Source organism: Diceros bicornis, chromosome 1, assembly GCF_020826845.1.
Source record: "Diceros bicornis minor isolate mBicDic1 chromosome 1, mDicBic1.mat.cur, whole genome shotgun sequence".
Taxonomy (NCBI): domain Eukaryota; kingdom Metazoa; phylum Chordata; class Mammalia; order Perissodactyla; family Rhinocerotidae; genus Diceros; species Diceros bicornis.
In genome coordinates, this window is record NC_080740.1 from 6,335,295 (window position 1) to 6,358,253 (window position 22,959).

At 39.9% G+C, this 22,959-nt stretch overlaps 1 protein-coding gene across 7 annotated transcripts in view; it reads left to right on the plus strand.

The window, feature by feature from the left end:
- PDE8B (phosphodiesterase 8B) overlaps window positions 1-22,959 on the plus strand; it is a 203,781-nt gene that overhangs the window by 82,925 nt on the left and 97,897 nt on the right. For 4 of the 7 annotated variants that reach the window (XM_058566465.1, XM_058566640.1, XM_058566803.1 and 1 more), the window contains exon 2: window positions 7,400-7,459. In XM_058566465.1, the coding sequence (XP_058422448.1) occupies window positions 7,400-7,459 (60 nt within the window). The remainder of the gene's footprint in view (window positions 1-7,399; window positions 7,460-22,959) is intronic. The other 3 variants (XM_058566553.1, XM_058566725.1, XM_058566891.1) reach the window with 1 other exon arrangement.

Here is a 22,959-nt window from a genome sequence, read left to right on the forward strand (position 1 = left end):
TGTCTTAAAACTTAAAGTCTCTTTATATACCATCTTAAGACCTTTCTGGAACAAATTGAGATACAAATGAATACGTAAATAAGAGCATGGCCTTCCAAGGAAGGCGGGTCTGGGCTTAAATCTCAACTCCAGCCCCTCGGGTGAGTCGCTTAACCTTTCTAGAGCTTTCACTTCTTAAGCTGTGAAGAAGTGGGATTGCTGTGACAGTTACCTGAGACGATGTGTGGGGCGTTCATCAGTCCCCTCTTGTCTTACTGTGGCACAGGGCACTTACTTATCTTGAGCCAGGTCCACTGAGACCCAGCCCAATTTTCTGGGATTAATTTTACCAAGTTTCAGGGGAACTCTGTCTGTATTCTGAGGAATTTTAAATACAGCATCTTAGTTTAACAAATAAAGACTTTACTAGGAAAAAAAATAGTATATGTAGAATATTTATATAGTGGCTACTGTTCAATTAATATTAACCCAAAAATAGAAAACAGACTTTTCCAATCAAGTTAAATATATTTTAAATTTATTTTGCAGTATTTGAGATATACAACAAACTAGAAAGTATCATTTAGTAAACACCTATGTACTCACTCTTCCCTGCTTTAAAAAATAGATCATGAACAATAGTTGAAGCCCCTGAAATTTCCTTCCCAGAATACATCCCCCTCTTTACAACAGGACCACTTGCCTCAATTGGAAATTTATAAGCATTTCTTAGTACTGTTATAATATGTTCCTAAACTATATTCAGTATTGTTTTAAATATTTTAAAACTTTATCTAAGTGGTATTCTAAGGTATGTATTCTTCTAAAACTTATTTTTTTACTTGATGTTTGTGAGATTGGTCCGTTTTGAATGGGTAGCTTTAGTTGATTCATTTTCATTGTTGTGTAATATTCCATTGTATGGATATTCCTCGATTTATTAATTTTCCTGGTGATGGATGTTAATGGATTGTGGATTAGCCTGTTGTGAAGTTTTTGGTATAAATCTGCTCCAAATATTCTTATAAATGCCTCCTTATATACCCTGGAGATCCACTCATGTAGGAGGTAGATTGTAGGATATACACTCCTTCATCTTTACTAGAAATTTCCAAAAGGTTTGTCAAAGTGGCTGAACCGGTTTACACACCCACCAATAATGTATGAGTTCCTGGGGGGTCTACCTTCTTGCCCATGCTAGATTGTGTTTGACTTCTTAATTCTACCATTCTGTTGATATAAAAAATGTCTAGTTGTGACATAGTAGGCCACTGTAGTTTAAAATTTGTATTTCCCTGATTACTAAAGATTGAGCATCTCTTCATACTTGTTTTTCCTCTTCTGTGAATTTCGTCTTCACATCTTTTGCCCAACTTTCTTTTTGGTTTTTATTGGTGTTTTTAAAGATTTTATGTTCTGGTTACTAATACTTGTTGGTTTCCTGTATTTTAGATATCAGCTTCCAGACTGTTGCCTTTTTTCTCTTTTATTACAGTGTTCTTGCTTTTGATTTTGTTTTTGGTGAATAGAAGTTTTAAAATTTTAAAGTCAAATCAATCTTTTCTTTTATGGTTGTATATTTTGATGCGTGGATATTTGTGTGTTTGTATTTATGTGATAAAACCTCATGCTGCCAAATTAATGTGATATTCTAAACAGCAGAGCATAAAACACGAAGTCGGTGGATATGTCACCCTCAGGACTATGAGTATCTCTTGATTATGAGTAATCTTCCCTATGTGTATGTGTGTAACAAAAAGACTAAAGGAAATCTCTTATTTTGATTCTAATTTAGGGATACGGTTTTAGGGGAATAAATCATCAAATGTGAAGGACTATGACTTCCTCTTGCCTAAGTGATAATCTGGTGTTTTTGGAGGGGGTGTCTGGGTTCAGGTATGATGGCTGAGTCTGGGTGGGTTTTGGTGCCATCCACAAGGTAAGTGCTCTGTTGATACTTGTTGAATAAATGAATATGTGATAGAGTCTGAAGTTGACAACGGGCATGTCTGCTCAGAAGAACAGACGAGTGGTTCCCAACCCTGTTGCACCTGAGGAGATTTAAAAATGCTGGTGCCTGGGCCCCATCCTTAGAGATTCTGCTTCTTTTGGTTTGAAGTAGGACCAAGGCACTGATACATTTTAAGAGTTCCCCAGGTACTTTAATATGAAGCCCAGGCTGAGAGTTTGTAGATAAGAGAATTGGAAGCAGGAAGGTGAGGGAGGATCCGGACCACCTTTGAGTGCTGAAAGGTCCAGGGCAGCAGAGTTGCCAGGAGGCACTGCAGTGGCCAGAATCAAAGTGAGGTGGAAGCTGGAGGCTGGTGTGAGGGCAGAGCTGGCCATCGGGCCTGTGGCTGAGATGGTGAATGAGGAAGAGGCAGGCATTGTGGATGTGCTGAGGGCAGTGGGTCTGGGGAGTGGAGACAGGAGGCTCCCAGGCTGAAGCAGGGATGTGCAGTCTCGGGGTGGGGCGTGTGGGGGCAGCGAGGCTGGTGCCTTTCTGACCAGAAGCCAGAGGGCAGGATGGGCCCATTAAGAGGCAAACACAACCTCTGCTTACCCAGAGCTCAGAAGAATAAAGGAAGAAGTCTGGCCTGGGAATGGAGGGTAGGCAGGGGATGCCTTGAGAAAATTAAATATTATTTTAAAATCAGAGCCAACAGGGCAGCAGGCAGAGTTGATTAAGGGCATTTAAAAATGCCTATTCCTGAGCACACAGCTGGTCCCTTTTGTGAGTGAAAAGTGATCTTTACTGTGGAGCCCCCCTTGAGAAGTGAAGTTGGGTTTGCCCTAGTGTGTGTGTATACACCTGGGTGTGCACACGTGAGCGAACACTCAGTGCCGCAGATGGTGGGAGGAAGGATTCCCAAGGAGAGGTTGTTGAAGTGGGGAAGAGTCAGCTCTGAGCTTGTTTTTGGAAGGTAGAAGCTATGGAAGCCCTGTGTGTGTTCTTGGCAGTTTGGTTCAATTCCACAAAGCATCTTCTGAGCACCTTCTAGATGCTGGGGATGAATCGACTGTGAAAAAGACAAAGTCTGTGTCCTCAGGAAACTTGCCGTCTTGCCAGTGAGAAGGATAGTTAAGTGAGTAATCGAGTGAATGCTGTGAAGCGCAGGAGGAGAGAGAGGAGAGCGAGTCGTGAGTTCTGCCGTGGTGCCGCCGGGCATAACCAGCCCTCAGAGAGTGGGGCATTTGAGCGAGCCTGGAGGGGGAGTGAATGTACCGAGCAGGTGGGGTTGGAAGGGCTTTCCAGGTCAACCACTTGTCTTCCTGAATTCTCACTTCCTTCTTGTTTGAGGGAAGCTCTCAAACTCGATTCCAGGTTATTTCACAAAATTCCTGAAGCTGAGACTACCAAGAGCTGTGGCATAACCACCTGAGAATGTGGTGTGGTGACAGGTGAACCAGCCAACCTCGCCAACCTTGATTTTTGTCTCTTTCTTCTGCCTACCCTGTGCCACCTGGTCTTCATCTTGGAGTTCCCTCTCCGTTGAAATGAGGCCAAGATGTGTGGGGTTTTGTAATTTTTTTCTTGATCATTGTGATGTTTTTCCACTTGCTAGTTCACTGCTGTAGTTCCTACTCATAGCAGTGTCATTGTTTGTTTTTTGCTAAATCTCTGTTCTTGTCTATCCAGAAAGTAGGCAAACCAAATGTTTGATTTTCCCATCATAAATCTGATCCTATTAATCCTCCGCTCAAAACCTGCAGTGTGGTTGGTGCCTACAGAATAAAAAGGGAGTTCCTGTCCAGTATCCTCCCAGTCCTCCCCTTCACTCCCTCTGTAACCCAGCTTCTCTGGACTCTTGATCTCTCTCCCATAAGCACCTTTGTATTCTTGCCTCTGTTCCTTTGCGTGTTTTTCTATATGCCTGGAATCTCCTCTCCCAACCCAGGCTCTTTGTCTTCCTGTTCTTCATGACTTAGGAAGTCTTAATGAAGCCTTCCTCATCTCCCCACCTCCAAAACCAGAAGTAGTATCTCCTTCTCCTTCAACTTCCGAGTCTGAGGGAAAAAAAAAAATGTCTACCAACCAGAATTCTGTACCCTGCTAAACTATCAAACAAAAGCGAGTGGTAGACATTTGCAGATCAACAAGGACTGAATGACTTTGCCACTCATAGACCGTATCTGAATGAGGAGATACATTCCCAATTGCACATTCAGGGACCTGCGTTTCTAGCTTGAGATCAGCTACGGTGAGAGTATTTACACCATAGAATCAGCAAATGCTACAAAATAGGACTTTTTTTTTTCTTGGCGAGCTAGCTACATGACATTTGTGTGTGTTACCATGCTCACACGTGTGTTTGCACAAATATTTGACACACTGTAAATGTTGGGCAGTTAAAATTGCACTCTTGGTCAGTAGTCCCTCCTCATTAGACTGTCGGGGAAAGCTGTGTGGTCAGAGTGGCTAGGAAGCTTGTCTCTCTTCACACTCTTGTCGCATCCTCCTCTCCTCTCAGGAGCTGGAATTGTATTACTTATGACTCTGCCCCTTCTTGCTTCTGTGTCCTTGGCAAAGTTGGGCACTTCCTGGAATCGGAGCTAATATGTTAATTGAGGATCTGTGCATCTGCAGTTGCTCAAAGTTCACTCTTTGAAGTAGAGAATCTTGGCTTGGCTACACAGACATCAGTAAATGGTCTCCTGTTTCTGTTCATAATTGCTTTTTTACAAATTGGTGAAATTCAGGCAGTAAGACTCCTGTGTCAGAAAGAGAACTCTGCAAACTGCTGCTCTCTGTGACCATACCTGCTGCAGATTTTCCTCTGCTGATCACTGCCTCGTTCCAGTCCTCAGAGCCAAAAAGGACAGGTACCCGGGTTCTGTTGGGATAGTTGACCTCTCTTGGACAGAAGCCAAGGTCAGATGACTGGGAGCCCAAGAAGGGAAAGGCAAGCCAAGAGACAAGAAGCAAAATGTACAGGAGCTGGTAAACTGAGGCCCCCAAGCTGGCGGTGGAGGTGGAGAGACAGCATGTGGGGAGGTGGCACAGTGAAGTGGGGCTGGGAGGAGATGGGTGAGGAGCAGGTAGAGAGGTGAGAGGCAGGGCTCTCGAGCGGGTCTACCAATCTTGTGGTCCTTCCACTGAGCTCTGCTTTCCTTCCATCTGAGCTGGCTCTGGCAGAGCTTCAAATGCTGGATGCGGGCAGGGAACTTTGTGGCTGTAAGAGAAAGTCGTAGGGTCTTTCCTGTCTTTTGGCAGGAAAAGGATGCCTTCTAGCCTGAGTGTTGCTTTTACTCCATGTTGTCACTCAGTGGCCATTGCCTGTCTTCCTAAGATCACTCATGTGGAAGTGCCTACCACAATGCTTGGGACAGAAGGGGGTTAAGGGACATGACACAGTCATCAGATGATCTCCTGGCAGAGTTTAAAATGACCTGTGTAACTACTTCATGCTCATATTGGTTACTCAGAAAGTATACAGGAATGTATTGCTTAAGGGTAAATTATCATTTTTTGGACAGTCTGTGCCCTTTTAGCTTGAGTCCTTCCCTTAGTCTCTTAGCCTTCCAAAACAAGTCACTTTTTCTTATTCCTTTTTAACTTATTGATTTATTTCATTTGTTCATTTTATGCCCCTAGATGACCCCTTTGGGAACCAATTTGCTGGAGAAACCACTGACAGGAGGCCTTGTTGGAGGGGGGCACCTGTGTGTGGTGGATGCAGTGAACCTAGGAGAGACCACAGGGAGAGTGAAACGATGTCCCAGATTATCAATCGGATTTATCTTACTGTACCAAATTGGTTTCTCTTCTTAATCATTAACTTTTTAGCAAAATTCTGGCAATTACACTGCTTTTGAAGGAGAATGTCTGTTTCAAACAATAAAAACTCCCTTTGGGGTGGAGCTGGTTTGGGGCCAGAGGCCCAGTGACACAGGGAGCCTGGTGACATCCCTCCTCCAGTGTAATTATTCTTGGGGCTGGGCACGTACACGGGGGGGCTGGTGTATATCAGCACACACACCGTGCAGAATGTTGTTTTGCTTAGAGAAAAGCATAAGCGAGTGACACACTCAACTTGAGTGTGTCACTTTTACCTGAAGACAGCAGTGAGACACTGAAGGAACTTTTTCCTGTCCGTGGGCTCAGGGACTGGAGGCCCCGAGCTGGTTTAGTTGTGACCGGCTTGCTAGAAGGATCCGCTGTCAGGAGGTCACCTCCCCCAAAGAGAGAGCAGCTTTGCCCTTCTGAGAACCCACCACAGAGGGCTGGGAACCTCATGAGCGGTCATCAGAGGGCTCTTGTATTCTGCTGGCTGGTTTAGAGAGAGGCCAAAGCCCCAGCATCATTTCCTCACACAATGATGCCAGGATGGGCTGGGGGATCAACCTCACAGAGGAGAAGAATGTCCGCGACTTGTACGGTCATGTTTTGGAGAAGATTCATACCATGCACACCAGGAGTTAAGCATGGGAAGAGGGGAAGAAAGGAGAAAGGGAAATTTTTAGTCTTCAAAAGTATAATTTAAAGAAAGTTCTGCTTTTCTTGTTTTTTAACTGATAAAGCCTCCTCTGGCCCTTGACTCATTGTGATGTCTCTGGTCCTCTGAGTTCTGATGCTTGCTGAAGGTGTTCCACCCATGGACAGGGGCCCACACAGTGTGTTGGATGCAGGATAAGCTTCCAAGTAGTGGCAAACCAACTGCAGCCTCTTAGAGAAAAACAAAATTGGATCCATGGAGGTGAGGCCAAGACCTTCAGTCCAGTTGTCTAGAAAAAAGTCATTTTTAGAAATCCAAGTAATTTAGACAAATATTTGCTCGATGTTTGCTGCCAAAGGCGGTTAGATGCTGTTGGCCAATGAACACCTAAGCTCCTTCCTGGAGTCGGGGGTCAGGTTAGCCTCTGCGGTCATGGAGGAGACACAACTGAGATGAGTAACTTATTCATGGTGAACGTGGGTAAGAGTAAGCCATTTATTCTTCATATTAAAACAGGAAGATAAGAAGAATATCTAAATGTAGGAACAGCTCTGACACCATAGAAATGCTTTAGCTTCCACATATGTAAGAAATTTTTACTCTCTTTTGAAGTTTCAGAATAATAGCCTCGCGTGGTGCCCACACATAGTGGGTGCTCAGTAAATAATTATTGAATTGAATTTTCTCCTGTAAAACATACTTATTGTAAAAATCCATGCACATAAGTAAAAACAACCCGAAATCCCACCTCTTAGCATTTGGGGATACATCCTCCCAGATGCTTGCAATGCATATAAATGTATATTCTTTTACAAACAGGATTTGTACTGGACATGATGTTTTGTAACCTGTCTCCATGTCAATATAAATTGCATCCTTTTATTTAGCATCTGCCAGGTGGCACAGTGTAACACCTGTGTACAGAGGATTTGTCAGTTTGTGTGGTTTGACTTGACCCATCTCACATGCTCTCCTTTCTTTAGCAGGTTTCTTCCGCGGAGGTACGCATCGGGCCCATGAGACTGACACAGGATCCTATTCAGGTAGGCCTCCATCGCTCAGGAGGGGCTTCGTTTTCAGAGCCTGTGGTTATGTGACCCCCTCTGAGAGGCTCTTCTGGGGCTACGCATTTCGCCATCGTTGCCCCCACATACATGCCTGTACCCACATGCATAATGTATCTGTTTGTCTCTGTATGTAAATGCTTGTTTTTAATGTTGGACTTGAGGACTCAAATTGTTTTCCCGAAGACTTGAACGTTGCCCTGTGTTGCGCATAACAGGTAGATTGCCTGGTGGATGGTGAGGGAGAACAATTCTTCCACCAAAAATCTAGTCTGTTCCACACTCTGCTCCACGCCCCGTGTGTGGTGAAGGGCAGGGCTTTGCCAGCAGCCACAGCTGGGTGTGAATCCTGCTCTGCTTGAGCCAGCTGCGGGACCTTGTCTGTGTTGCTTCACCTCTCCGCCCAGCGCCCTGTCTGTGAAATAGAGATGACAATGCCTCTCTCGCTGGGAGTTATGAGTCAGATGAAATGACATGAGTGCCTAGGACACTGCCTGGCAGTGGAAGGCGCTCAGTAAGTGATGACTGTTGTTGTTGGTTGGGAAGAGAAGCTGACACAAGACCCGTGGGACTTGAGCCAAGCAGCCTACTGGGCTCTCAAACCCGGAGGGAACTGGCTCCGGGGAGAGAAGGCCCAGCACCTGCAGCATTGACCTCCTTCTAACAACGACAGCAACTGTGTCCCCCCTGCAGCTCCTCCAGCTTCCTATGCCTCCTACATAGAAACGTGTGTGAGAGGGGCTTGTACCCTTTTAAGTAGTTATTAACTCCCCGTCTGCATATACATTATTCAGGTAGACCTAAAGAAGTGAGCGGCCTCCTTGTAAAAACTATAGCTTGTTAGCACCTGGGAGCCTGTCCTCTACTTGGGATAAGTAAAGATGCAGAAAAGATGTAAACAAACCAACCCACATGTAGAAGAAAGTGAAAAACCAACCAAGAAAATGTAGTGTTTGATTTATGAGCAAATGGAAAAGAAAATAATGTTTTACCGTTGCTTAGAAAAGGAAGTACAAATCTAGGGGAAAGAAAAAAACAAAAGGAAGAGATTTAAGCTTGGGAAAATTTAATGAAAACAAATTTAGGAGCAGAGAGAGAGAAATTTACTAAAATAAACATAAGCCACAATTATTTGTATAGAATACAAACAAGTGGAAAATTCCAGTAATCATTCTGAGAGCATGTACTTCGTACTCTAATTTGAATGACAAAGAATGACAAAGAATCTGATATCAGGGGTTATTCCCAAAGCAATTTCTAAAATATTTTTGAGATTAGTGTAGTTTTAGGTCAGTTAGTTTAATTTACCTTCATTTTTGCCCTGTGTTGTACTGGCAACGAATGCTCATGATAAGGATGTCTCATTATTTTAAAAATGTAATCTTTCAAATTGTAAAATATTTCAAATACACATAAAGGTATATGTGTATACCCATACCCACTTTTACCAAATATTAACCGTATGCTGTATTTGTTTCAGAGAAGTTTTTTCAGAAACAAAAGATTACAGCAAAGCCCTTAATTTATTCCTTTACCCCCTTCCTCTCCTTAAAAGTAATCACTATTCTGAGATTGATTATGATGCATATTTGTGTATTTATTCTACATATATATTTATTCATAATATTTGTTTTGAATGTTTTTAAGCTTTATTTGAAAGGTGTTGTGCTGCAGGCATCATTCTGAAATTTGTTTTTCTTTTTTCGTTCAACATTTGGTGTCATCTAAGAATCCACTGGCTAATTTAAGGTCACAAAACTTTACTCTTTCTTCTAAGAGTTTATAGTTTCAGCTCTATGATCCATTTTGAGTTAATTTTTGTATATGGTGTGAGGTAGGGCTTCATTCTTTTGTGTCTAGATATCTAATTGTCCCAGCAGCCTTTGTTAAAAGGGATATCTTTCCCCATTGAATTGTCTTGGCACCTTTGTCAAAAATCAACTGACTGTAATTGTGAGGATTCATTTCTGGATTCTCAATTCTATTCCATTGATTTATGTCTGTCTTATGCCAGTACCACACTGTCTTGATAACTGTAGCTTTGAAGTGTGAGTCCCCCAACTTGCTTACTTTTTAAGATTGTTTTGCCTATCTGGATCCCTTGTATCCTTATATGAATCTTAGGACCAGCTTGTAAATTTCGGGGCTGGGGGGCAGATGGGATTTTGATATTGATTGCAATGAATCTGTAGATCAATTTTGGAAGTATTACTGTGTTAACAATTTTGTCTTTCAATCCATTAACGTAAGATGTCTTTCCATTTATTTAGACTTCCTTTAACTTTTCAACAATGTTTTATAGATTTCAGTGTATGTCTCATTTTTTTGTTAAACTTATTCCTGAAATATTTTCTTCTTTTTGATGCTATGGTAAATAGAATTGTTTCCTTAATTTCATTTTGGGGTCATTCATTGTTAGTATATAGAAATACAATTTACTTTTGTATATTGATTTTGTATCCTGCAACCTTGCTGAATTCATTTATTAGCTCTTAAAGTTTTTTGTAGATTTCTTAGGATTTTCTATATACAAGATCGTGTCATTACTACTTCCTTTCCAATCTGAATATCTTTTATTTTTTGCCTAATTATCCTGTTAGAACCACCAAAACAATAGTGTGTTTAGTTTTATAAGATACTTCCAGATCTTTTCTCAAAGTGGTTGTATCATTTTACACTCCTACAAGCAATGTGAGAGTTCTGGTTATTCCAAATCCTTGGTGATATATGATGTTTCAGGCTTTTAATTTTAGCTAATTTAGTGGGTGAGTAGTACTATCTTATGGTGATTTAGATTTGCATTTCTCCATGGTTGATAATATTGAGCACTTTTTCATTTGCTTGTTGGCCATTCCTCTATCTTCTTTTGTGAATGTTTGGTTAAGTCTTCTGCCTATTTTTAATTAGGTTGGCTTTTAAAAAGTTGCATTGTCAGACTTCTTTATATATTCATGCTACAAGTCCTTTGTCAGATTTTGAAAATATTTTCGCACAATCTGTGGCTTTTCTATTCATTTTCATAACTCTGGCTTTTGATGAGAGAAAATTTTAATTTTGATATACTCTAATTTATCACTTTTATGATTGTTGCTTTCTGTGTTCTAAGAATCTTTACCTATTCCCAGGTTGAGAAGATAATTTCTTATGTTTTCTTCTAGAAACTTTATTGTTTTTAACTTTTACCCTTAGATCTATAATCTATCACAAGTTCGTTGTTGTGTATGGTGTGATGTGGAGGTCAAGGCCCATTTTTATTTTCCTGTATTGATGTCCACTTGTTCCAGCTCCACTTGTTTAAAAGTCTGTATGTTCCTTCATCTATTGAATTGCTTTGATGCCTTTGGTACTGATTCTTTGATATTTGTTGCAACTTACTTGGTGACCAATAATGTAACCATACAGTACCTTCAATAATGTAGTATTGTAATTTTCCACAAAAAGGTTTTATAAAAGATGTGTATCTGTTTGTTGAATACAGGGTTCTATATACAAGAATGCGTTCAACTTTATTAATGATGCTATTCAAACCATCTCTCTCTTAATTTTTTGACTATGTGATCGATCAGTTTCTTTTGCAATAGATATGTCAATATCATCAATATTAATATTTGCTGATATTTTGAGTCTGGGGTGTTAATGTATAACCAAGTTCTTAATTGTTGTATAGTCTTTCATTATGTAGTGTCTCTCTTTAAACTTTTGCCTTAAATTCTGTTTTATCTGTTGGTAATATTGCCAGACCAACTTTCTTTGGTTAACATTTTCCTGGTAAATCTTTTTCTGCCTATTCATTTTCAGTTTTCTTTATAACTTTATTATTAAATATTCTCCTTGTAAGCAGCACCTAGCTTCATTTTTCTGAAACCTATTCTGATAATCTGACTTCTTAATAAGTGAGTTCAATCTGATTATTGAGTGTGATTACTGATATGATTAGTCTTATTTTGTGTTTTCTATTTTATTACTTTTTCCTGCTTTTTGTCAAATTGACACAGTTTTCAGAATTATCTTTTATTTTCTCTATTTTAGAAGCTGTAGGTTGTGCTTCTATTTCTTTTAGTCGTTATCCTTAAATTATTTTTTAATATGCTTGCGTAGCAGGCAAATTTTATAACAAAATCTTAATATATGGTATTTCTTTCCTCTCAAACATGATATTGTCCTTTGCAAAATTTAAATATCCCTTAACAGCCCTACTCCCTCATCACTGAAAAACAATTATCTGTGATTTTGGATTTATTTCATTTGGTATATTAAAACATAACAATAGTTTTAATTTGTACTGGTAAGCTATGAAATATTATAATGATATGAATACCGAGAACCCACCACCCAGCACAAGAGGTGGAATGTTTCCAGTGCTACGTGTACCCCACCTGGTTCCTGCCACGTGACTCTGACCCAAATGACAGCAGATGCAAGTAGTAGTCAAGAGTCTTTCTCTGAGTGAGGGACAGGATAATTAAGAGACTCTTTTATAAAAGATAAGAGGCTCAACTTAGAACTAAGGATGCCTTTACTACTGGGTCTCATTCAGGCGTAGAGTTTGACTCATTGATCCATCCAGTAAGGATTTGTGGATACCTGTATGTTCAAGGCTCCTTGCTGGGTGGTATGAGGGGAGCAGGGACTGCACGATGCTCCCTGACCACCAGAGAGGTCTGGTCCGGCAGTTTTATTGTTTATAACATTCTAACTTGAGGGGCATTGATATCCAGTCTAGTGTTTCTGTGCTTCTAATAACACTGCAGCTGTCTTAGAAAAATCAACTATGTCCTAGTGCCTTAGTTTTTGTTTTATTTATTTTTTCTTAGAGAAAAATATCTATTGTTACTTTAGTGGCATGCTGAAACTGTTGATTAGCTACATCAGCTATAGCCCTTAGGGCTTGGGAGGAATATTTCAGGATGTGGTTGCTTTTGAGAGTGCTGTCTGAGTTCATCAGGGGGAATTTGCTCCCACATCAGGACGGGTAACGTGAGGCTCCGCACGCCCCACAGGAGCTGGCGGGAGCTCTCTCCACTGGGTGGATGTGGGGGAGAGAAGTGCGCCATGGTACCGTAGAGGGCATCTCTCCTGGGTGAGTGGCTGTGACTCACAGTAAGTCGTATTTTCCAGTCTTGGCAAGAAAATCAAAAGTGGGGGAGATAGTATGAGGCAGTAGATTTATATCAACATGATACCATCTGAAAATCAAGTGGCCTTTTCTAGGTTGATGCCTGGAGTACGTTTACTTCCCCGAGTGTGGAAATGACGTGTTTGTGCTGAGAGTGCTGTCTTCCTCGCCTCACACTGGGCTTTCCAACGGGACTCAGATCCTCACAGCTGTGGCCTAACCTTTTTCCTAGCAAGGCAGTACTTCCTGTACAACTTGTTCTTCCATGTTGTATGGACCTGGAATTTTGCTGGAACCATTATGTATTGGAGACTTTATATATTGTAGATCACGTGGCCTCGTGGGGAACTGTTCTTCACATAATAAGTGAAATGACCGAGTGATGGAGACGTTCAGACTCAGGAACTTGTGTGGTCAGCATCTCTCTCATGTCTGTTCTCACTGCTGCCACCGAGTCATGTCCTTTACCTCACCCAGCCACTTTTGTGGAACATGGAGTTGTTGGGAATTTTGGCCCAATGTTTTAGGGGATAAAAACAGAGTAAGTTACTTAACATAATGATTGCGCAGGCTCTGGGGTCAGGCCAACCTTAATTCAAATCTTGCTAGCTGTGGCTGTGGGCAAGTCTCTTAACCGTTCCATGCCTCAGTTTCCATGTCTGTAAAATGGGGATAATGCCACCTCCCCACAATTCTTAAAGGGTTATTGAATGAGGTAGTGTATTTAGAGTCCTTTTGATATAATGGCTGGTCCTTAAATTCTCACCAAACTGTAGCTGCTTGACAAAGCCCTCGCTTTGCACAGTTCCAATATGCACAAATTTCAGAATCTAGTTAACAGATCCCCAACAAGATGTGTATTCGCATCACTTTCCTAGGGACATTTAAGGAAAGCCCCCAAACCATTTTTTTTCCAACTGAATTGGCCCCTCCTACGATCAAATTGGCCATTCGCTTAGTATTATGTGGCTACAGCTTACACGATCTATATGTGTGGTCTACTCTAGAAGCTCCTTGTTACCTGGTTTTTGCTTAAAGCCAAACCAAGTATTCTGAAAACTAGATGTTTAATAGTAGACATTGATAATCCATTTGGAAACATGTAGACACACCCTTCTTTAGAAAGAACACTAATGATGAACACTTATATCGTTGTCTTCAAGTTAAGGAACAGTTAGTTTTGTTTTCATCTTTTTCTTTTTTTGTTTTTTTTTTTTTTTTGAGGTCGTAAGAGTCTATAGTGAAATTTCGGTTGTACATTATTATTTGTCAGTTGCCATATAAATGTGCCCCTTCACCCCTTGTCACCACCCCCAACCCCCTTTCCCCTGGTAACCACCAAACTGTTCTTTCTGTCTGTGTGATAGTTTATCTTCCACATATGAGTGAAATCATCCAGTGTTTATCTTTCTCCATCTGGCTTATTTTGTTTAACATAATACCCTCCAGGTCCATCCATGTTGTTGCGAGTGGGACGATTTTGTTTTTTTTTATGGTTGAGTAGTATTCCAGTATATATATATATATACACACCATATATATATATATATACACACCATATATATATGTGTATATATATATGTATATATATACATGTATATATATATATATATACACCATATCTTCTTTATCCAATCATCAGTTGATGGACACTTGGGTGGCTTCCACTTCTTGGCTATAGTAAATAATGCTACAATGAATATAGGGGTGCATAAGCCTCTGTAGATTGTTGATTTCAAGTTCTTTGGATAAATACCCAGTTGTGGGATAGCTGGGTCATATGGTATTTCTATTTTTAATTTTTTGAGGAATCTCCTTACTATTTTCCATAGAGGCTGCACCAGTTTGCATTCCTACCAGCAGTGTATGAGGGTTCCATTTTCTCCATAACCCCTCCAACATTTGTTATTTTTTTGTCTTGGTGATTATAGCCATTCTAATGGGAGTGCAGTGATTTCTTGGTGTAGTTTTGATTTGCATTTCCCTGATGATTAGTGATGTTGAACATCATTTCATGTACCTATTGGCCATCTGTGTATCTTCTTTGGAAAAATGTCTGTTCATATCCTCTGCCCATTTTTTGATCTGGTTGTTTGGTTTTTGTTGTTCTGTTGTGTGAGTTCTTTATATATTATGGAGATTAACCCCTTGTCGGATATATGATTTGCAAATATTTTCTCCCAGCCGATGAGTTGTCTTTTCATTTTGATCCTGGTTTCCTTTGCCTTACAGAAGCTCTTTAGTCTGAAGTCCCACATGTTTATTTTTTCTTTTGTTTCCCTTGTCTGAGTTGACGTGGAATTTTAAAAAGACCCCTTCAAGACCGATGTCAAAGAGTGTACTGCCTATATTTTCTTCCAGGAGTTTTATAGTTTCAGGTCTTCCTTCAAGTCTTTGATCCATTTTGAGTTAATTTTTGTGTGTGGCGAAAGATGATGGTCTACTTTCATTCTTTTGCATGTGGCTGTCCAGTTTTCCCAATACCATTTATTGAAGAGACTTTCCTTTCTCCATTGTTTGTTCTTAGCTACTTTGTCAAAGATTAGCTGTCCATATATATGTGTGGTTTTATTTCTGAGCTTTCAGTTCTGTCCCGTTGATCTGTGTGTCTGTTTTTATACCAGTACCATGCTGTTTTAATTATTATAGCTTTGTACTATATTTTGAAGTCAGGGATTGTGATGCCTCCAGCTTTGTTCTTTTTTCTCAGGGTTTCTTTAGCTATTCAGGGTCTTTTGTTGCCTCATATGAATTTTAGGATTCTTTGTTCTATTTCCGTGAAGAATGTCCTGGAGATTCTGATTGGGATTGCGTTGAATCTGTAGATTGCTTTAGGTAGTATGAACATTTTAACTCTGCTTATTCTTCCAATCCATGTGCGTGGGATATCTTTCCATTTCTTTATGTCATCATGGATTTCTTTCAATCATGTCTTATAGTTTTCATTGTATAGATCTTTTACCTCCTTGGTTAAATTTATTCCTAGATATTTTATTCTTTTTGTTGCAGTTGTAAATGGGATTGTCTTCTTGAGTTCTCTTTCTGTTAGTTCGTTATTGGAGAGTAGAAATGAAACTGATTTTTATAAGTTGATTTTGTACCCTGCAACCTTGCTGTAGTTGTTGATTATTTTTAGTAGTTGTCCCATGGATTCTTTAGGGTTTTCTATGTATAAAATCATGTCATCTGCAAACAGCGAGAATTTCACTTCTTCATTGCCTATTTGGATTCTTTTTATTCCTTTCCCTTGCCTAATTGCACTGGCCAAAACCTCCAGTACTATGTGAAATAAGAGTGGCGAGACTGGACACCCTTGTCTTGTTCCTGTTTTCAGAGGGATGGCTTTCAGTTTTACCCCATTGAGTATGATGTTGGCTGTGGGTTTGTCATATATGGTCTTTATTATGTTAAGGTACTTTCCTTCTATACCCATTTTATTGAGAGTTTTTATCATAAATGGATGTTGGATCTGGTCAAGTGCTTTCTCTGCATCTATTGAGATGGTCGTGTGGCTTTTATTCCTCATTTTGTTAATGTGGTATATCTCATTGATTGATTTGTGGATGTGGAACCATCCCTGTGCCCCTGGTATAAATCCCACTTGATCATGGTGTATGATCTTTTTAAGGTATTGCTGTATTTGGTTTGCCAATATTTTGTGGAGGATTTTTGCATCTATGTTCATCAGTGATATTGGCCTGTAATTTTCCTTGTTTGCATTGTCCTTGTCTGACTTTGGTATTAGAGTGATATTGGCCTTGTAGAATGTGTTAGGAAGTGTTCCATCTTCCTCTATTTTTTGGAATAGTTTGAGAGGGATAGGTATTAAATCTTCTTTGAATGTTTGGTAGAATTCTCCAGAGAAGCCATCTGGTCCTGGACTTTTATTTTTTAGGAGGTTTTTGATTACTGTTTCAATCTCTTTACTTGTGATGGGTCTATTCAGATTCTCTATTTCTTCTTGATTCAGTTTTGGGAGGTTGCATGAGTCTAAGAATTTATCCATTTCTTCTAGATTGTCCAATTTGTTGGCATATGGTTTTTCATAGTATTCTCTTATAATCCTTGGTATTTCTGTGATATCTGTTGTAATTTCTCCTCTTTCATTTCTAATTTTATTTATTTTAGCCTTCTCTCTTTTATTTTTAGTGAGTCTGGCTAAGAGTTTGTCAATTTTGTTTACCTTCTCAAAGAACCAGCTCTTTGTTTCATTGATCCTTTCTACTGTTTTTTTTGTTTGTTTGTTTCAATTTCATTTATTTCTGCTCTAATTTTTATTATTTCCCTCCTTCGGCTGACTTTGGGCTTTGTTCGTTCTTCTTTTTCTAATTCTGTTAGGTGTGGTTTAAGATTGCTTATTCTTGTTTGTTAATGTGGGCCTGTATTGCTATGTATTTCCCTCTCAGGATTGCTTTTGCTGCATCCCATATGAGTTGGTATGGTGTATTTTCATTTTCATTTGTCTCCAGATATTTTTTGATTTCTCCTTTAATTTCTTCAGTGCTCCATTGGTTGTTCAGTAGCATGTTGTTTAGTCTCCACGTTTGTCACTTTCCCAGTTTTTTTCTTGTAGTTGATTTCTAGTTTCATAGCGTTATGGTTGGAAGAGATGCTTGTTATGATTTCAGTCTTCTTAAATTTATGGAGGCTTGGCTTGTTTCCCAACTTATGGTCTATCCTTGAGAATGCTCTATACATGCTTGAGAAGAATGTGTATTCTGCTGTGTTTGGATGGAGTGCTCTCTATATATCTATTGAGTCCATCTGGTCTAGTTTTTCATTTAAGTCCACTATTTCCTTATTGACTTTCTGTCTGGATGATCTATCCATTGATGTAAGTGGGGTATTAAGATCCCCTATTATTATTGTGTTGTTGTTTAGGTCTACTTTTAGGTTTGTTAATTATGTACTTTGGTATTAATCATGCCACTGTGTGTCTTTTGATTGGAGAATTCAATCCATTTACATTTAGACTGATTATTGATATATGAGAGCTTAATGCTGCTATTTTATCACTCATTTTCTGGTTCTTCTGCATTTCCTTTGTTTCTCCTCCTGTCTGTTTTGGACTACCAATTAAGTTTGGTAGTTCTATATGATGGTTTTCTTAGTTTTCTCTTAATTTTTCATATGTGTCTTTGTTCTGATTATTTGTTTAGTGGTTACCATTAAGTTTGTATAAAACATCTTGTAGATGAGATAGTCCATTTTCTAATAGCCTCTTATTTCCTTAGACTAAGTTAATTCCATCCCTTTCCTCTTCCCTTTCTAGGTTATTATTGTCACAACTTATTCCATCTTGTGTAGTGAATTTGTGGTTAAAATGACGAGATTATATTTATTTTTGGTGTTTTCCTTCCCTTTATCTGTGATGTTATAAGTGTTTGCTGCCTGTTCTGATAGAGAGCTGCAATTTTTATGATTTTTGTTTACCTATTTATCTCCTTGCTCAAGGCTTTGTAAACCCTTTCTCTCTCTCTTTTTTTTTTTTTCAGGTATGAGGGCCTTCTTGAGCATTTCTTGTGGGGGGGGGTCCTTGTGGCAATGAACTCCCTTAGCTTTTGTTTATCTGGGAAAGTTTTTATTTCTCCATCATATTTGAAGGATAATTTCACTGGATAGAGTATTCTTGGCTGAAAGTTTTTGTCTTTCAGAATTTTGAATAAATCATTCCACTCTCTCCTAGGCTCTAAGGTTTCTGCTGAGAAATCTGAAAGCCTGATGGAAGTTCCTTTGTATGTTATTTTCTTCTGCCTTGCTGCCCTTGATATTTTCTTTGTCATTGACTTTTGTCAGCTTTACTGCTATATACCTTGGATAGGGTCTTTTTATGTTGATGTAGTTAGCAGATCTGTTGGCTTCATTCACTGGTATTTCTAGCTCCTTCCCAAGGTTTGGGAAATTCTCAGCTATTATTTCTTTGAACAAGCTCTCTACTCCTTTTTCCCTCTCTTCTCCCTCTGGGATACCTATAATCCTTATCTTGCATTTCCTAATTGAGTCAGATATTTCTCAGAGAATTTTTTCATTTCTCTTAAGTCTTAGTTCTCTCTCCTCCTCCCTCTGGAGCATTTCTGCATTCCTGTCCTCTAGATTGCTCATTCTATCCTCTGTATTGTCAGCTCTGTTATTTAAAGACTCCAGATTTTTCTTTATCTCCTCCATTGTGTTTTTCAAGTTAGTTTTGTTTTCATCTTTTTCTTAATTAGCCTTCACCAGAGAAAATAATTTCATTCCCACTTAGCTATCAAAGACAGTTTATTGCTGTCCTTGAAAAGATATTTTTCAATACTTTCTTGATAAAACTTGTCAAAGGAATGGTTACAATGATATCTAGCAAAGCAAGAGGACATCAGCTGGAGCTGTGGAAAGATCGCTGGAGGAGGAGCTGGGAGGTGAGGGTCCAGCTCTACTGCTGCTTTGCTTTGGGAAGTCACTGTTCTCATCTGTTGATGGGGTCGATGGGTCATCCCTAGAGTCCCTTCCCTCTGTGAGAACTCCTGAGAGTCATGGCTACTGTTCATGTCGTTGCCACTGGGACCCCACACATCACCTGCAGTCTGTGTGCTACCCCTCTGCAGCCCCTCACACCAGACCCATCCACTGCATTCTCTCAGCCTTGCCCTGGGCCAGTCATTACTTCATCATTCTAGCTTGGGTTGAAAGATGAATTAAACTTTTTCAGAACCACAAAGTTTAGGTAGAGTTCTCCCTGGAAGTAGGGGGAGGCCATGCATGGCAGTTTGAGGTCTTCATAGTTATATTTGAAAAAGTACAGGTAGCCTTCACTTTGCACAGTTCCAGTGTGCACAGATTTTAGGGTTTAGTTAAATAATACCAGACTCCCCAACAACATGTTTCAGATTGTAGTTACATCAGTGTTTTAACTGTGAATAATTGCATAAAGTACAAACTTTGCTGCTAGTCCTTTGGTCCACAAATCATTGTGTAAATAACAAATGTGCAGCATGATCAGTGACCAGTCACGTCACTGTTTTGAAAGTCTCTGATCTCTGCTTGTTATTCAGTTCAAACACAGACAGAAAAGTGTGTAGTTGTGTTTCCACCTTGTCTCTCCATGATAACCCACAGGATATTACACAAAAATAGATGACTGAAAGAGGGAATTAACCAACAAAGAACAAAGTGCAGCAAAGAAATAGAAAGTGATCATGCTCGAGGTGAAATATCAAATGTAAATGGAGTTAGAGGAGAAATAGCTGACGGTGGGAATGTGGACATTGCTACCGGTGAGATTCTAGATAGGTAGCCAGAGGAAGCTAGTGAATGCAAGTTTATTGACATAGATGAGGAAAGGGGTTGTGATGAAAAACATGAAGATGTCACAGGTAGTGCTGCCAGCAAAAAACTTGATGTTAATTAAAGGACTCTGGGGATATTTCATGACATTGAAAGTTCAGAGGATAAAATGTTGGAAGCTGATCCAAACTTGAGAATGATAATTTGCCAAGGCATAGAAAAGATGCCCACTCTGTATCATAATTTATACAACTAGAAGAAGGCAAGTACTGTTCAAACTACTCTTATAAGTTTTATGGAAAAGAACATTTTTATTCTCAATGTTTCTAATGTTTTAAATTACAGTGTACTGAATAAATGTCTTACATTTTTTCATTTCCCTATACACTTATAACCAACAGCAAAAATTTTTAATGTTTTGACAAAAATTTCTAAAGGTCATAGAACCATTATTTTTGCCATCATTTAATAAGGTCGTTTTGCTTGGTCATTTTTGTGGTCTGGCACTACCATGCAAAGTGAGGACTGCCTATATTTGTGTTCTGATCCTGGACAGAACCCAAGTTGGCCAAGATCGGCCCCAGAAAGAACACGTTTCCTCATTGCCCCATGCTTCACCCCAGATCAGCTCTTTATCTTCTGTTCTTTTGCTGTGTTTATAACAGTATGGTGTTTGATACAACAAAACTACTTCCTTCTGCCTGTTCTCCTGTGCCTAGATTCTTGTCCTGGATGCCACGTCCAAGCTCTGTCTGTGGTCACCACTCATTAGTGCATTTCTTGTACTTATCTGCCTACCTGACTCTGCCCTGCGTGGGTCCTAGAGGCAGAGACTGGACTATGGCTGTCTCTGTCAGCTTTTTACTCCCAGTTCTTAACTCAATCTTGCATGATAGGTCAGCAATAAATACTCTTTGAATGAGTGATCCACATATTATTTAGAGCAAGTAAAAGTTTACTTTTATTCTTTACAAGTCAAGTTCAGTTTTAGCCTTCACTAGTGACTTTTTAAACTATATTTCACATTTTATGGGATTTGCTTCAGTGAATAGTTAATAAATATTTACAGATGGCCGCGTCTAACAAAGATACTATAAATATTGATAAATTGAATATTAAAGCTGAAGAAGGACTGTGTTGCTTAAGTTTTTTTGGCTTTTGTCTTTGGTTATGGGTAACAGCTGCCTTATACAAAAAAGTAACTGAGTAAGAAATATATTAGAAAGATAGTGTGTTGGTTTTGCAGAATCCAAGGAAGAATTGAAAAGCCGTAGCTTGGAGAGGGTGGCAGTGAGCTGTCTGGGTACTTTAAGAGCAGGAGTTTAAGGTCCTTCTTTTGATATCTCTACCACTAGTGAGCCTGGATCCCAATTCCCAGCCTCTGTTTCTCTCTGTTCAAATTCCAAATTCCTGGAAACAGAATATCCTTAGCTCAGCTGTGGCCTGGGAGATAAGGACAGAGCATTCAACCCAGGTTATATGGGTCCACCACTTTCCTAGAGAAGGTAAAATTTTCCAGAGGTAGCTGGACACCATAGAAAGGTGATTACTACAGTGGTTTACTATAAAATGTTTGTTTTTTGATTTTCACTTTGCTTAGGAGTTGAATTATTGAAAAGTAGTCTGTCTGAATTAATTTTTTTATCAATGGAAAGAATTTTAAAGAGTATCTAAAGAAATTCTCTAGTGAGTGTTGTTATAATATAAATACTCCTGTTTCAAAATGTAGATTTTACTCAGTTGTGGTGAGCCCAACAGATCAGGAGACAACTGCCCTTGAAAAGACAGTGTTGCTCACAGTTCCCAAGAGGACAGGCCCGCCACGCCATGCAGGGCCACACAGGGGAGCACCAGGGCTGGTGGGGAAGCTGGGAGAGAGGGGAAAACGTGGGCCAGAGCCTTTATCGTGATTCCCCCAGGAAGGAATAAGTGAGGCAGAGTAAGCAGGTTTTCCTAGTTTGAACCTAATCAGGGGAGTCTGGGACACAGATTGTCCCTAGTTGTCTCGGACCTGGCCCTGGAGTGATTGGGGAAGGTAGATAGTGGTCCAGAGTGTGAGAGCCTGATAAAAGAGGTGGTAGGGGTGTGGGCTCTGGATTGGTTTGCGTATGAAAGGTGTGTTCCTAGGCAAGTCGTTTGCTGTCTCTAGGAATCGGCTAACCCTCAGAGGAGTGTCTCTCCGGGGTCAGCAAGGCCACATATGTCAAAGTGTCAGAAAATAAAAAAGGCATGATTAATAAAATTCCCCACTTTCAGTCAGTTTTGTGAGTTTCCATGTGAAATCCAGTTTTTTGTTCTAAATTCTTAAGATGGCCTACAAGGCCTTCCTGTGATCTAGCCCTCTGCTGTGAAACTGACTTCCTCTCCCACCCGCTCCTCTCCCCTCTGTCGCACTGGCTTCCTTGCGGTTCCTTGAACACATCAGGCATGCATCCCACTGTAGGGCCAGTGGAACTGCTCCCTCTGCTTGGAATGCTTTTCCTTCAAATGTCACCTTGGCTTACTTTACTCTTTCCTCATATGTCACTTTCTCAGTGAGGCCCACCCTAACCACCCTACTTAGTGCTGCTCCCAGCACCCACTCCTGATCCCCTAGACCCTGCCCTCCTGTTTGACACGGCACTTATCACTTTAACATCCCGTGTCATTTGCCGTTTATTATGCCTGTTGTTTCTTGTTTGTCCCTCCACCACTGCAACGCATGGGGTCTTTATTTTGTTCATCAGTGAACTCTAAGCAATTTACAACAGTGTCTGGCACATAGGTGCCCAGGAAATATTTGTTGAATAATAACACTTATTATTTTTCCAAAAGTAGAACACACCAGTCTTCTAAGGACACCTAGGGCGTATGAGATTAATATCTGTAGCAATGTCTAACATGAGAATACAGTTGTGTTCTTATTGTATTGGTCAAATATTGAAGCATAATAGTATGAAGGAAATATAAAGTGTTGAGATTCTTGTTTAGCAATCTATAATTCAGCCACACAGATGAGAGACCAGAAGTTCTGTAACCTCTTCTGACTGTAGGCCCTGCACATTGAGTTTCTCATGTTAATATCACAGTTACACCAAGTAAGGGGCTATTGACTTTTTGCACA